Source organism: Python bivittatus, unplaced genomic scaffold (assembly GCF_059951505.1).
Source record: "Python bivittatus isolate LINGU-HERP-01145 unplaced genomic scaffold, Pbiv_v1 ctg000700_np1212, whole genome shotgun sequence".
Lineage (NCBI taxonomy): Eukaryota > Metazoa > Chordata > Lepidosauria > Squamata > Pythonidae > Python > Python bivittatus.
Genome location: NW_028277098.1, coordinates 86,589,188 through 86,604,442, shown reverse-complemented (window position 1 = coordinate 86,604,442; position 15,255 = coordinate 86,589,188). Strand labels below are relative to the sequence as shown.

Sequence of the window (15,255 nt, the reverse complement as noted above, 5' to 3'; positions counted from 1 at the left end):
CTCAAAAGTCAAATGTGGCCCCTGATCATCACAAGGCTGTCCCCTCTGCTCTACTTCATGAATCTTTTTGTGTCCCGAGTTCAAATCCCACCCCACTTCTAAAGCTCACTAGGCAGCTGGAGACCGATTGCACCCTCAGTATGGAATTGTGAGCAAACTGCTGGAACAGCCTTGAGCTCGATAGGGGAAAGACGGGGTTCCCATTTTTATTACACCGATGGGTCATTATTATTGCATTTTACGAAATGCAATTGCCCTCAGGCTGGTGTTTTATGATTTTATGGTTTTATGATTTTATAGCTACTGGGTTTTAATTGCTGTGGTGAGACGCCTAGAGTTGAGTTTAAGATGAGCGGCCACAGAAAGCTTTTAAATAAATAAATAAAATGAAATTAACTTCGTCATCCCCAGGGAAGGAACACTCCAGAAGTAATGTTTGCAGCGTGCTTTTTACACATCCGTGCAAAACGAAATCGAAGGCACGGCTAGACGGGTGACACCTCCGGATTCCCATCACAGATTTGCACTGCCTCGCCCTGAAGCCCGCGAGGCGCCCCAGGGCTCCCCCGGCGCGCGCGCGCCCCCGACCCCAGCCGCCCACGCGGAGCCCACAGCCGGCCGCGGGTCCTACGTGACCCGCTCAGCATCGCGGGGAAACCGGGGAGAAGCTCCCCCCCTTCAACTCCTGCGCTCGCGAGGGAGGTGGGCGGAGCCGAGGGGCCACGGCTCGGGCGTTCGCACCACTGGCTCACGCCCTATTGGCTGAGGCGAGCGCGCGCGGATTGGCCGGCTCGATGCCGGAGGGGCGTGACCCGCCTGACGCCTCGTTCGGCCGGAGGGGCGGCGGGGGGCGAGCGCCGGCTGGCTGGCCGCGGGCGGGTTGCGTCGCGATGTTGGTGCCGCCGCCGCCGCCGCCCTCGTCCCTGCCCTGCGTGCGGGCGGTAGGCGGCTCCCCTGGCTCCGGAGCACGAGCGGCCGGGCCGGAGCTCCAGGAGGAGGCTGCTCTCCGAGAGCCGCCGGACGAAGAAGGGGAGCGAGGCCGCGCCGGAACTATGCCCGAGTGCGCCCCACTCCGGGCGGCTGGAGCCGGCTGCGAGCCGGCCAGGGCGTCGTCCGAGGCGGAGGCCGCTGCGTCAGCTGCCCAAGAGGAAGGAGAAGCAGGAGCAGCAGCCGCTGCCGCCGAGGATGCCTGTCCCCGGTGGGGAGCCCAGCACGCGGGCGCCCGCGAGCTGGCTGAGCTGTATTCCCCCGGTGAGCAGGGATGCGGGACTGTGGGGGGACTTTCACAGGCCCCCTCGCCCGTCCAGGCGGGCCCTGGATTGTGATGCGGGGCTGTAAGGAAGGTGGCCCCGTCCGCCCGTCTCGCTCACCTTTCTCTGCCTTTCCCGGGATTATTGCGCACTTGAGGAGCGGCGCCTCGAAGCGCATCGCTCGGGGGGTCGTCGGAACGAGCGTTCTCGGTGGCCTGCCTGAACCTGCAAGTTGGGATCAGGGTTGAAAGGGGTGGGCCGAGCAGGTTCGCTTGTTCTCGTGCGTTGAAAAGTGGCGCTCGCTAGCTGATGGGGGATGTTAGGAACCGTTCCACGTTTCCGGATCAGATTTAGTAAATCGGGAGAGTTGGCTCTTTAACTCGGTTAACGCTGCCTTAGCTGCAAGCTATCTATGGGACTAGGCCAAGCACTGAATCCAATCCTAAAAGAGACATTGTATCGGGGTGTGGGACAGGGCTATGCCTCATCTAGAGTTGATTTTTTTTTTGTTTTAACTTGTTTGCACAGATATTTTTAGAATTGCATGGGTTTGAGGATGTATGGGTAGGATTTCTCTTTTGCAGCCAGTAATAGATGTGCATATGTGAGTTTATCCCTATGAAATTAGAAAACTCATGTTAAAACATTTGAAGGAGCTTAAGTTGTCTTCAACTTCCTATTTAGGGGTATGCTTAATGGCAACCTGGGTTTCCCGTTATGTACAAATTAAGCAGGGTTGGGCCTTATTACTACGTGGAATGGACACCACCAGGAAATTTCAAGGGTGTAAACTAGAGGGATATGTCAAAAACATCCCAGAAGATGATAGTGGAAAGCCGCCTTCATGTTGTTGTCAAGAAAGCTTCATGGTCTGACTAGGAGTCAAACTCTCTTCAAGGAAGTTTTCACTTTAAGATCTAAAGCAATAGAATCAATAGTGTTGTAGATGCTCACATTGGCAAAATGACTATTTTCTAGCAAAATAGCCATGCTAATACATGTATGAAAGCATGTATTTTCTAATGGGAAAGCAAACACTACTTTATGATTTCACAGGCTGTGTGAATCCTCCCACAATAGTCTTTACCGTATAGGAGATGTTATGGCTTGGTGTGTCATCAGTTGGGGTTTATTCGGAAACCATGCCATAGTGCAGTGTGTAAATAAGGACACGCTATATGTTATGGGACAGTTGTCACGTAAGACCCTCTGCTTTGGTTTATAGATTCTCTGGAGGTTTGTCCAAAATCCAAGGCTATATTGCTTGTAGAGCATTAGCTTTATTTCAACCAGCTTTTGGTGGCTACAGAAAACTGCAAATATTTCATTATTCAACTTAAGCCTGTGCGTAGTACAGTAGCTTCAAGGCTAATTGAATAGCTCAGTCATATCTCTTCAGATGAAAAAAATGATTTTTCTTTCCTCCCCCATTCAAAACACCTTTTCCCTGATGATTGTGGCAGAAATTGATACTATAATCTCTGTGGTATACTGTGGGATTTTATATATTAATATTTTGATATAGTTGTCCTTTCACTCAATCCTGACCCCTGGTGACTACGTGGACAGGTTGATACAATTTTCTTGGTAAAAATTTTGGAAGTGGTTTGCCTGTACTTTCTTCCTAGGGTTGAGACAGAATAATAATAACCCAAAGTCACTCAGCTGGTTTTTATGCCACTCTCTTGTCTTAATTCAGCATCTTCAACCATGAAACCAAACTGGCTCTTTTATGTAGTTCTTGTGGGTTATATAAAGGACATTATGTACACTTGTCTTTTTACCATGAGAAAAATAGGAACACATGGGTACTCGTCCTTATGAAAAATGGGTAGTGTAAAATTCTCTGTGTCGGCGCAACAATCTTAATCATTTTCTCACTGGAACAAAAGGCAGCGGCAGATCTTAATGAGAGAGTGAAATAAAAGAAAAAGATCTGGGATGTGCTCAAACATGACTTCAAATTAGAGCAAGCCCTTATGGTGGTAGGATAATACTTTGGTATTTTTGATATATATTTGAGTGGAACTGTTCATCACCTGGGTGGAGAAGTATAGACTTAAGTAATGTTTTCACTTTAGCTGTGTTTGTCAATATGACCTTCTTGTGTTTTTAAATCTTTCATGTTACGTGTTATTAATATAACAACCCAATTGCCTTTTTAAGGCTGTGCAAAGCAATAGAAAGAATCTGAATTTTAATGAATTTATTCATAAAATAAGTTCATAAAATGGTGTTTATAAAATTTGTGATCACCAAAGAATTATTGATCTGAACATCTATCTCTCTCTGCTCTGAGGCTTAAGGGAAGGTGGATTGTCTATGCCAGTGTTTCTCAACCTTGGCAACTTTAAGATGTGTGGACTTCAACTCCCAGAATTCTCCAGCCAGCCATGCTGGGAAATTGAAGCCCACACATCTTAAAGTTGCTGAGGTTGAGAAACATTGCCTTAACCTTTTTGGCAGCTACCAGCAACTGGTATAATATATAGTGGGACAGTAGTGGCTAATCCAGTCTGGCAGGATGGGAATGCTCTGGGTTCCGTCCACCAAGGAACATCGGCTGGCAGGGACTAGGAGGGGTGCCTTCTCTGCCATAGCCCCTGCCCTCTGGAACATTCTCCCTTTAGAGATTAGGATGACCCTGGCCCTGTTGGCCTTTCGTAAGGCCCTAAAGACCTGGTTATGTGCTTGGGTTCCTAAGAGCCCTGTTTCTTGGCTATACTGATAATTATGGGTTAATTTTTTTCGGCTGCCATATATATTTATTTTGTGCTGTATTGTGCTTGTTTTAATTGTTTTTATGATTGTTCACTGACCAGGGTCACTTGGTTGAGATGGGCAGCTATAGAAATTAAAATAAATAAATTTAATAATAATAATTGATATGCATGCTCAAAATCCTGCCCTGGATCCATTTAAAGGTTGATTTCTTCCTTTCTTTAATCCTTTCGAGGGCTTGAATAAACATTTTAAGATAATTAAGGTTTGGCAGGCATGTAAGATAGAAATCTGGAAAACTTCAGAGATAGACTTTTCTGTTCCCTACAGAGTTTAAAAATAGAAAGCTAAAAACAAAGATCGGGTTGGTGGATGGGATTGGAATCAAGCAAGGATTATGAATCTTGTAGTACTACAAGTAATATGGGTTGCAAAATCTGGCCCTTAAGTCTTTTTATTTGACACTTGATCTGATTTCTAACACTATAAAAATGTTGCTTCTCTCCTTCATTAAGGAAATAGCACGTGTTTCCTGTTGTAACTACTGTTTCAGATGTGTGTGTGATTTTTAAGTCACTTTTCTTGCTCCTTTGAAAGGTAACACCCCACCCATCCTAGGCTCCAATGAATGAGGCTTATGCATGTAAAATGTCAGCTGAATTGCTTGATTTAATTGAGTTTATCAGTTGGTTGTCTTAACTGGTATATGTTCAGTGTCTTGGAAGCAAGATTTCAATTTTGAACTTAATTTCAGTATTTAAGACAACTTTTATCGATTTACAGTTTATTTGATTCAGAAATAGCATAGAAGCTGTTTTGATGTATTGGCAACATGGTTACTTGTAAAATGTGGCAGGGTTTTCCTTTCTAGTCATGAAGTTTGCTTTGGAATAAATATGTTTGGAGCAGAATCACATGTGCAAGGCATTCTTAACCCTTAACTTAGCCTTTCATGTTGATTTGAGATTCTTAAAAGTTTGAAATTCAAATCCAGTAGTCTAGCATTGTCCCAGCAGCTGAAGATCATAGGAGTGGTAGTCTAATAGATATAGAACATGCCAGGTTGAAAAGCTGCAGTGGTATTTCTGGAGATTTGACTGCTCCATAAACAGCTTTGATAAAAGAGATAACATAATATTTTACAGTTAATTGAAGGTGCACTGAACTGCCTTGTTCAAGGTCAAAACATCCATTGGAATGTTTCTGCTTTTTATATACAGAGTTTTTATTTCCTTAATTAAGGTATAAAAGGCTTAAAATAGCAATGATCACATGTAGCCCCGATATGAAAATCTGTCCTCCGGTTATTGCTCGGCCCCCTTCTTGCAGATCAAGAGACAGATGTGTGAAGGAGTCACTGGCAGTAGAACATTTTGGGAGATGAAATATATTTCATTTTAATAGTTCTAAAGTACCATTAACTTCATTGGCTGTTCCCAAGTTCTAACATTATGAAAGAGAACTATTGACTTACTTGCCCCATACCATATATAATTCTCTATGCCTCTGTCATGTCCCATTTATTAGCATTTTTTTTACATCTGAATCCAAAATGTAACCTTTCCACATAGGAAACTTATTCTGGACCAGCCTTCTCCAGTTGGCTGGGGAATTCTGGGAGTTGAAGGCCACACATCTTAAAATTATTAAGGTTAAGAAACACTGCTGTAGCCCCTTGATCAATGTACCTGCTGCCTTCTGGACTGTTTTTTTAATCTTAACAGGATCCCTTTAGAAGATCCATACAACTTTCAAAGTGTGGTCACAACACAGATAATGTAAAGGCATTATGATATGTTGGCAGTTTAGTTTTGAATTTCTGATTACCCCAATATTTAATTTGCAATTTCTGCAGGACTTTCTTTGACTTCTGCTGCACCTACAATTGATATGTTAAGCAGATTTTCTAACTGCTGTTTATCCCCTTCTCTGCTATCAGAATTATGTTATTTGTGTCTATTGACTTTTCAACCTGTATTTCTCAACCTTGCTTAATGTATTGGCCGATTGTTGGATGAAAAAAATACTTGGCACACTGACATTATATCCTAAGTAGATTTTTACCTCTCCTGAATGCATTATTTTTTAAAATAATTTTATTAAGGATTTTAACAATAATAAAAGATAATACAAACTGAAATCAGAAAGAGAGAAAAGAAGAAAAAGAAGTAAAAAGTGAAAGAAAAAAGGAAAAGATAAAGAGGGAAAAAAGGAAAAAGAAAAAAAGCAATATTTAAAGAAGTGACTTCCGATCTTCATCACAAGTACAAACAAAACTTAATATTTCTCCACCCCCTTAAAGGTTACATACATGGATCACTTCTTCCCATAACCCAGCCCTTATCCATTTGCAAATCTATGAATCATTCACATTTTTATCCAGATGTCGGCAAAAAGTCTGTAAAGGGTTTCCAGAATTTTATAAAGATATGTCTTATTTTAACCCTGATCAAACAAATTGACTTTCTATTCCTTCCTTTTGCTTCTAACAGTCTTAGCCTTTTACTTGTTCAGATGTTGTTGTAGGATTTGATCTCCCTTCAGTTTTTCTTTCTCCCATCTCAAAGGTTTCATCAAATTTTTAACAACCTTCATTTGTTAAATCCAGTAAAAAGTCATTATCTAGGTCATTATCTTGGTTTATCATTTGTATTTCCATTTTGACTGTCATCTCTGTCTTATAATCCAGAATTCCTTTGATTTCCAGTATTTCTGCATCAGGTAATATTTGTTTATCCCCTTCATCCTGTCGGTCTTCCAAAATACTCTCTTTCACATCTTTCATTACTTCTTTAAAATCTTTTGAAAATAATACATCCATATAAGCAAACATTTTTGCTGACACTGTAGCTCCTAGTTTCTGACACCATTCTTCGAAAATCTCCTGAAATGTCTCAAATGTCATAGCATTGTCTGTCATTGTATAAGTTCCATGAAAGACAGGCTTTTCTTTTTTTATTTCCTTCCTTCTTTCTCCTACCTGAAATCTTTCAACTCTTCTAGTGTTTTATTTCTAAAATTCCAAAGTCTCAAATTTCTATTATTTATTTTCCAATGGACTAAACAATTTATATTCTTACAAAAACAGTTTTGTTTATTTTATTATTTCCTAAATCTTTTAGCAAAAGTCCTAATATTTCAAAATTGTCTGGTCCTTTAATTCATTTGTAACTTTTTTAGATTAAGTTCTTATTAAACTTTTTGTTGTTTACTTCAATTTCAATTAACTCACCAGGTGGTTTTTCAAATTTGTTGCTTTGAAGATCTTTCAACTTTAAAGTAATTACATTTCAAAGATGTTTAGAATGTAAGGCTTAACAAATCTAGTGACAAGCTCAACCCAAGAATCACACGAGACAGTCCAGAAATCAGCTCAGCTTCTTTATTAGCTTGCACCTAAGAGACAGAATGTCGCCAGACTAACTCTAATCCCCCAGTGATAGCAACTATAACCATTATGCTCTTAGGAGGGGCCAGCCTCTTTCTCTTGACTTTCACACAGTCCAGCTGGGGAGATGCTTTCCTTGGAATGTCTCTCCCCCCTCCCTGTAACTCTGAAGCTCCATTCCAGAATCCTCCCCGCCTTCCATCACATCTAATGTCCTTAAAAGACTTCACCATGGTTGAGAGCTTGATGGTTTCCCTTGTCTTCTGACACTCAAACCTGGGGGAAATCGCTGTCTTGCAGTCCTCTCACAAGGAGCTGCTGTCCGGAGCACAAGTGGGTGATCTCTTGTTCTCTCCTTTATCCGGAGAGGTTCCATTAGACCAGGCTCATCACCAGTCTGTCAGTCTGGCATCACCTCTGCTCTTTTGGAGACATCTAGTTCGCCATTTCCCCACTCAGAAGTCCCGAATGTGTTATTCTAATTGGGTTCCATGTGGCTCTATGTCACTTGAATTGAGGGAATGAAAAAAAGTGATCTCGATCTTTAATTTGTCAGGATGAAAAAAAGTTTTAGATACATGTTCAGAAATATCTTTTGTGTAGGGACTTGACAGATCCTTTGACGTTGATGCTGTTGGAATAGCAACTATAATAATTTTTCGTATTGTGTTAATGAAAAAAAAAATGTCTGTCTTTCATCACAAGGTAATTGTGAATGTATTTGATGTACTGCCAGTGAGCTAAGTCCTTCGAGGCAAGGGGATTGCAGTATTTTGTAGTTATAGAGAACTAGCAAAAAGTCCTGGATGGTCATTAAGTCAGAATGTTCATTTCATCTGTGATTGAGGACTTAGGGCTTGCTTATTGATTCTCCAAGTGACCTCTTTGATCTGGTGGCCAAAGCAGCGAACAACTGACAGCAGATCATATCCAGGTACCCCAATAGCTGGTGCTTAAATGCACCTACTTGAATACTTTATATATGAATTAAGTGTTGGAGTTGTTTGTGAGAAAAGCTTAAATCCTTAAACCAGAAGCTTTAATACTTTGCATTTCTTTATTTACAGAAGAAAGCTAGTACAAGTCTTCTTGCTTGACCTGGTATTTTTTCAGGGAATCCTCCAGCTACGGGATACCTAAAATGTGTTGGCCTGTATGGTATCTGAACCACCAAAAAAAATGCAGCAATGTAGTCCTGAGCTGTGGTTTGCCAGACACTTGAAAGTGTGGCAATTAGAAATAGGACATTTATCACATTTCTGATAGGTTTTGCTTAGTTTGGTAGACCAAAATAATTTTTGCAAGGTCATTTTTTAACCGTGGGGTCCTTTGAATACTATAAGCACCCACCAACTAAATTCAAACAACACAGTAAGTCACAGTTTGGTTAGCCATGTTCACAACTGCTGGTGTACAGTATAGAAAGTGTGCTAAGCCATAAACAGTGGGTTACACAGCAGTGGCTGAGTTTTCACAATTTACTAACACAAAATCAAATCATGTTATAGCTTAGCTGTTATGTACCCTAATCTAGGCACCTTTCAGTTAACGTCATTCTTCCCTCATTCTTACGTATAAACAATTCTGAAACTTTGGGGTCGCATTAAGCCATAAATGTGGTTCATTTGATTCTGGTTTAGTACACTGTATGAATATATCCGTTGTGCATTTTAAATCCTGATTTATGACTTAGCGTGTTAGCAAGCCCAGTTGATTTATTCAGTAAATCATAGTAAAACAAATATTTGCTTAATATGTACAGAACTAGTGTTTGACTTGAAATGGCAGGGTTGCTGTCACAAGGAGGTTGAGCATAGTTTCCTTTGGGAGGTAAAATGTAAGTGCCCTGATGTTTTGCACATCTTAATTGTTCCTTGTGGACTTTAACATTTAGCTGTTCTGTTTAGGGTGCAATTGCTCCTCTGCAGAATGTGGGTCTTAATTAATTAACTTTGGTGTCATAAAGACCGAATGAAAATAATAATATATTTTGACAAATGCTTTTTGAAAAACATCTCGTCAATCTAATATTCTGTTTTGTTCTACGTAAGACAGCTGTGTGGGTTCCACAAACTGCTTCCGTTCTCCTCACTTCATTTGAACTTCTTTTATTCATTTGAGACACAGAAGTCAGCATACTGCAGTATGTAGGCAGGGGAACTATGTGTACCTCTCCCTGGGATAAGGTTAACATTTACCCTTGCTGGAGCTGATGTTGCCTTTTTATAATTTCCTTGCCCCATGCAGGAAGAGTTTAGCATTATGCGAGTGCTTGATAGAATATTTGGATCACGCAGAACTGATGCAAGTGATGAGCTCATTCCTCCATTGCATTAGCCCAACTGAGAAAAACAGGTCTTTTTGAATTATTCAAGGAAAAGATAATGTGCCAGTACAGTATTTCAAATATGGAAGCGATAAAATACTCATATAAATCCAAAATGGGCTTTTTCAGAAATAAAATACTAAAAGGACAAATTTATCTGCTTGATCTAGAGCTCCTAGTGGCAGACACCTACATGAAAAAGGAGCCTGCCAGCTCCTCCTAGCAGAAGTTAGGGTGTAGTCCCACTCCATCTCTACTTGGAGAGGAGGAGTGTTTATTATAACTCAAGGGTTGGTAGCCTCAGGGCCTCATGCAAGTTCCACACCCCCTTTTGGAACCATTGGAATCCCTTCTGACCGTGATTGCTGAAAACGGACAGCAAAGTTCCTGCCATTTTGAAATGAGAAACATGTGACAACTCTGTAACAGTCCTAAAGTAAGCATAACATCGTTAAAAAGCAGAGAAATCCCATCTAAGCTCCACCCTAAGACTTATCCCCATCCTCAGAAAACGAAATGCACTGAACGATGGCCCTTCCCTTATTTAAGCAATCAGTAGGAAATGCTTTAGGCCAGCAAGAGAAATGGTGTATCTACCCCTTCGAGACTTTCATATTAACTGTTGGTTAGTATGCGTGTATTTTAGTATGAGCAGAGCAAAAAGTACCATGCTTAAAATTGCCATTTTTTGTTTAACAGGGAAAAGGCTACAGGAATGGATTAGTGTCATCCTGTGTTTCTCCTTGATGTCTTTCAACTTCTACAGACTTCTCTTTTGCCTGAGACTGGAGCATGCCTTCTCAATTATTGTTGGTATATGTAAGTATCCACTAGTTCAAACGTAGGTTGCTATACTTGGAGAGTAATTGTTATGCTTCTGTGTGCTTCTCTTTTCAGGTTATATTCTGCAGTGTGCTTGTATTTTAATAATTTGCTATATATGGTTTCCTTTTTCTTGATACAGGCAGCAGTGTAAAAATGGATTAAAACTTAATCAAAGTGTCAGAATAAACTTGCAGAGAATCTTTTGTGCCCTAATTAAAAAAGGCATGAGATTTAAAAGCATAAAGTAGAAGCAATATGATCCAGTATTTTAGATTTTGTCCCCAGAGTATTTCTAGGAGATATGACGCATTAAAGCTAAGCGTGTTGTCCTGCCTAAAGAAATGAAAAATGGGAGCTGAACAACATTTGTTCATCTAATATATTTATTCCGTACTCTTCAATAATATCCTCAGAGTAGTTTACAAAACTTTTTAAAAATGGTAAAATCATTGGCAGTGACCCATAAATGTTTGTATGTGATCTCAAATCTATTTGTTACTCAGTGTTTTTTTTCCATTTTGAGGGGAATGAAAAGTGCATCAACCCTTCTCTTTATCCTGAAACTGAGGAGAAGATATGGGTTGTTCTGTAGGTTTGGGCAAGGAAATCTAAATTTGCTCCAACTAAGAGTTTTGTGCTGCAGAAGCAACATGATTCTTCTCATCAAAGAACAAAGATTATATGGTTTGCTTCAAAACTGCCCTGAAGCTTCTTCCTAGTTGTCATTTCCCAAAGCCAGGAGTAGCTTTAAGAGGGATATGCAACTTTAGACAAGTAGTCTAGTCTCCTGTGATTTAATTTTTATTTAACTTTATTTTAATTATTTGTGTATCTTAGAGCTGAATAAGTTGAACAAGGAAATATGGCAAAAGGATCTTATTTTATATTGAAATATAAAACTTAGAACTTCTGTATCTGAGCGCTTGCCGTACAGACCTATTTATCATCTTATTTCTGTTCTATCTGATCAAGGCTATTTGTTGTCATGTTGTCCTTCTGAGATGGAACAGTTGACTTTCAGAGAAATGTCATGCCAATTTTATGGTGAATAATGAGCTTATATGCATGCAGTCCATTCATCTCAAATCAACTCACCTAGGAGCAGCATTTGGTGTCTGATCTTGTCTGGCTTTAAGTGGTTCTTTAGATTATCCTACTCTCTGTCTAGCTCACACGTAAATATCAGAAAAGAGATTTTTGTTGAGATGAATTTGCTACGTTAGTTTTGGAACTCACGTGTTAAAAGACTTTTAAATGATTGCTTAATTGCCTAGAATTATAAATGATCGCTTAATTAACAGAGACCCAATGTAAATGTAACTTATTGCAAAACATGTACATTTTTTAAAATGTCAACAGCTGCTAGGGAATTGTGGGAAGTAAGAAAGAGAAATTACCCTTTTTTTAAAAAAATACATTTATGACTTTCTTTTCAACAGATAATTATGTTCTTATTGTCCCTCCTCCATCTTAAGTATTTCAAGTATTTTAAGTCCTTTCACCCCTTCGTTTAGTCATCAGTTCATTTTTTTCTTCTTTTGGCGAAAAGGCCATATAAGGTTTTCAATCTTTCAAAAAAAATTTTGTTGTTTGTTCTCTGACCAAACAGGTCAGTTCGCCTTTTCTACAAATTCTGACATTTTCACAATCCATTCCTCCACTGTGGGAAATTCATTATTCTTCCATTGTTGTACATATAATAGTCTTGCTGCAGTTACCCTATACAGTATCAATTTACCATGCATCTTTTTTAATTCATTGTCCATAAGTCCCAATAAGAAGAGTTCTGGTTTCATAGCAAGTTTAATCCTTAAAATCCTTTGTATCATTATAATTTGTACCCAGAATTTCTTAGCTTTCTCACAAGTCCACTATGCATGATAAAATGTTCCCTCATGCTTTTCACATTTCCAGCACTGGTTTGAAATACCTTTATACATTTTTGATAATTTCCCTGGTGTCATATACCAATGGTATATCATTTTATAGAAATTTTCTCTTAAATTACAACACTGTGTGAATTTAATACCAGTTAACCACATTCTTTCCCAAGAATCAATCTCTATATTATATCCAAATCAGCAGTCCATTTTCTCATGCAATCTTTAACCTGTTCTTCTGCTTCAAATCTTAACAAAGTTTATACATTTTTGCTATTACATGTTCATCATTGGTACATAATTCCATTTCAAATTCCATTTTATATTTTTCAGTTCTGTCTTTTTATCCATATTGAACTTTTAATTGTACACATGAACACCACTGAAAACTATATCCTTCTGCAGTCCATTGTTCTCTTGACTTCATCTTAATTTCTGCTTCATCCTGTATTAATAAATCTTGATATGTTAACCATTTCTCTCTGCTGTTGCTCTTCTATAAAATGCTTCCTGTGCTGAGATCAATAAAAATATCTTCGGGCACAGCCTGGGTTTGTAAGGTTTGCCCCGTTCGACAGAGAAACTCTCGTGACACGTGTGGTTCACAAAGAAGGTTTACTCATGCGTAACGTAGTAGTCACAAGCAAAGCCAGGACTGGCTTGGTACAATTGCATCACTTGTTATATTCCCCCCTTCCCGCGCTTTTTTCCCGCCCCGCGATCACGTTGCAGCTGCGGATTATGGGCCCCCAATAATCCCCCTTGATTGTTCATGATGGCAGGATCGGTCAGGGTCTATTGTCCTTGATTGCCAGTCCCCCTCCGGCTGGGTTGGTTCCTCCCTGTTACGTGCAAGCCCGCGGGTTCTGTGCTGCGTTGCAATCTTGTTTTGCTGCCTGCGGCCCCGTTCATTGCTGGCTCGCGCCGTTATCAGTTTATAGTTAAAAGCTTCCGCTGCGGTTTTCCGGTTTGGCTGGGCGCAGGTGGCCCGTTAATTAGCGGCGCTTTCAGTTCCTCTTTTCCCCGCTAGCTACCGTCGGTGGATTCCGCGTGGTCTGGCTGCGAGCTTCCCTGAAGCCCCGTGCTTCCCTGAAGCCCCGTGCTGACCGAACCTGACATACCGCCCCCCTGAAGACAATTCCCCCCCCGGCTCTATTTCGGCTTCCCGGGGTATTTCTTGTAAAAGTCCCGCACTAGGTCCGGTGCCCTTATGTGGGTTTTACTCACCCATTCGCTGTGGGACTTGGGAAAATGTTTCCATTGCACTAGGAGCTGGGTCTGCCCCTTGTGCCTCCGGGCGTCCAGTATCTGGTTGATCTCGAAATGCTGCTCCCCCCTGACCATGATGGGTGGTGGCACTCCCTCTGTCTTGTGCCAGGCGTTCCCCGGCTGGTGCAGCTTTAGCAGGCTGCAATGAAACACCGGGTGGATCTTTCCGAGGCTTTTCGGGAGCGTCAGCCTGACGGTTACTGGATTGATGACCTCTGCAATGGGGAACGGCCCCACAAACCTCGGGCTGAGTTTTTTCGATGCCTGGTGCGTTTTTAGGTTTTTGGTTGACAGATACACCTGGTCCCCCGCTTTCCACTGCTCCTCGGGGAGCCTCTTGTGGTCCGTGTGTTTCTTGTAGTCGGCTTTGGCTCTTTGCAATGCCGCGTGCGCCGCTCGCTGGGTCGCGCCGATTTGGGCGAACCAGGCGTCCAGGGAGTTGATCTGGGATTCCGGCTGAGGCAACTCCGGCATGGGGACGAAGTCTCTCCCGGTGGCTACTTTGAACGGAGAGAACCCGGTACTCTTGTGGACGGCGTTGTTGTATGCCACTTCCGCGAATGGTAGTAGCTCTGCCCAATCGTCCTGTTGGTGCCCCACGTAGCAGCGCAGGTACTGTTCGAGCCCCCCGTTCAGGCGTTCCGTGGCTCCGTCCGTCTGCAGATGCGCCGCGGAAGAAAGGGCTTGTTTCGTCCCCACCCGCTTCAGGAACTCCCTCCAGAACCGCGCGATGAAGTTGCCGCCCCGATCGCTGACGACCCGTCGGGGCGCGCCGTGGAGCCGGTAAACATGTTGCACGAACAGTCTCGCCAACCCCTCTGCCATGGGGACTCGCCGGCATGCTACAAAGTGCGCTTGTTTAGAGAATAAGTCCGTAACCACCCAAATGGCGGTCTTCCCCTTACTCTCCGGGAGCTCTACTATGAAGTCCATGGCGACCTCTTACCATGGGCCGTCGGGTTCCGCTACCGACTGAAGTAGCCCTCTAGGTTTGCCTTTGGCCCCTTTCGCCGTCGCGCACACCGGGCAACCCCCCGAGTACGCCTCCACGTCCTTACGGAGCGTGGGCCAACAAAATTGCCGCCGGATTAAGTGGAGCGTCTTTACGAAGCCGTAATGCCCCGCGCTCCGGCTGTCGTGGGCTCTTTCCATGACCTCCTGTCGGCAACCCTCGGGCACGTACAGCTTTCCTTCGTGCCACCACAACCCCTCTTGGCTGGTTAGCGCCTCTCGGTTCTGCTTGAGCCAAGCGTCCCGCTCCGCCGCCTCCGCGAACCCTTGCCTTACTTCAGGCGCCGCGTCCCGTCGCTCCCCCTTGGTCTGGCTTCGGGTCACCGCCTTTGCAGCCAGTCTGCTGGCAGGGATGATGGAGTCCACGATCTCCTCCCGTAGGCTGGCGTGCTGGGGCATGCGAGACAGTCCATCTGCTAGGAAGTTGCGCTTCCCGGGGATGTGTTTTAGTGTGAACCTGAACCTCCCGAAGTACTGGGACCACCGCGCCTGTTTGGGGGATAGCTTACGCGGGGTCTTCAGGGCCTCGAGGTTCTTATGGTCCGTCCACACCTCGAACGGTTCAGCTGCCCCCTCCAGTAGATG

General features: G+C 42.6%; 1 protein-coding gene across 3 annotated transcripts in view; it reads left to right on the top strand.

Annotated features, from left to right (window-relative positions):
• The first annotated feature begins 822 nt into the window (after nucleotides 1–822).
• The window catches only part of PEDS1 (plasmanylethanolamine desaturase 1), a 37,762-nt gene continuing 23,329 nt past the window's right edge, over nucleotides 823–15,255 (top strand). For all 3 annotated transcript variants that reach the window (XR_015798615.1, XM_007423046.3, XM_088154600.1), the window contains exons 1-2: nucleotides 823–1,251; nucleotides 10,385–10,504. Coding sequence is in view for 2 of the 3 variants with exons in the window: in XM_007423046.3 (XP_007423108.3) it covers nucleotides 891–1,251; nucleotides 10,385–10,504 (481 nt within the window). In the remaining variant the exon portion in view is untranslated. The remainder of the gene's footprint in view (nucleotides 1,252–10,384; nucleotides 10,505–15,255) is intronic.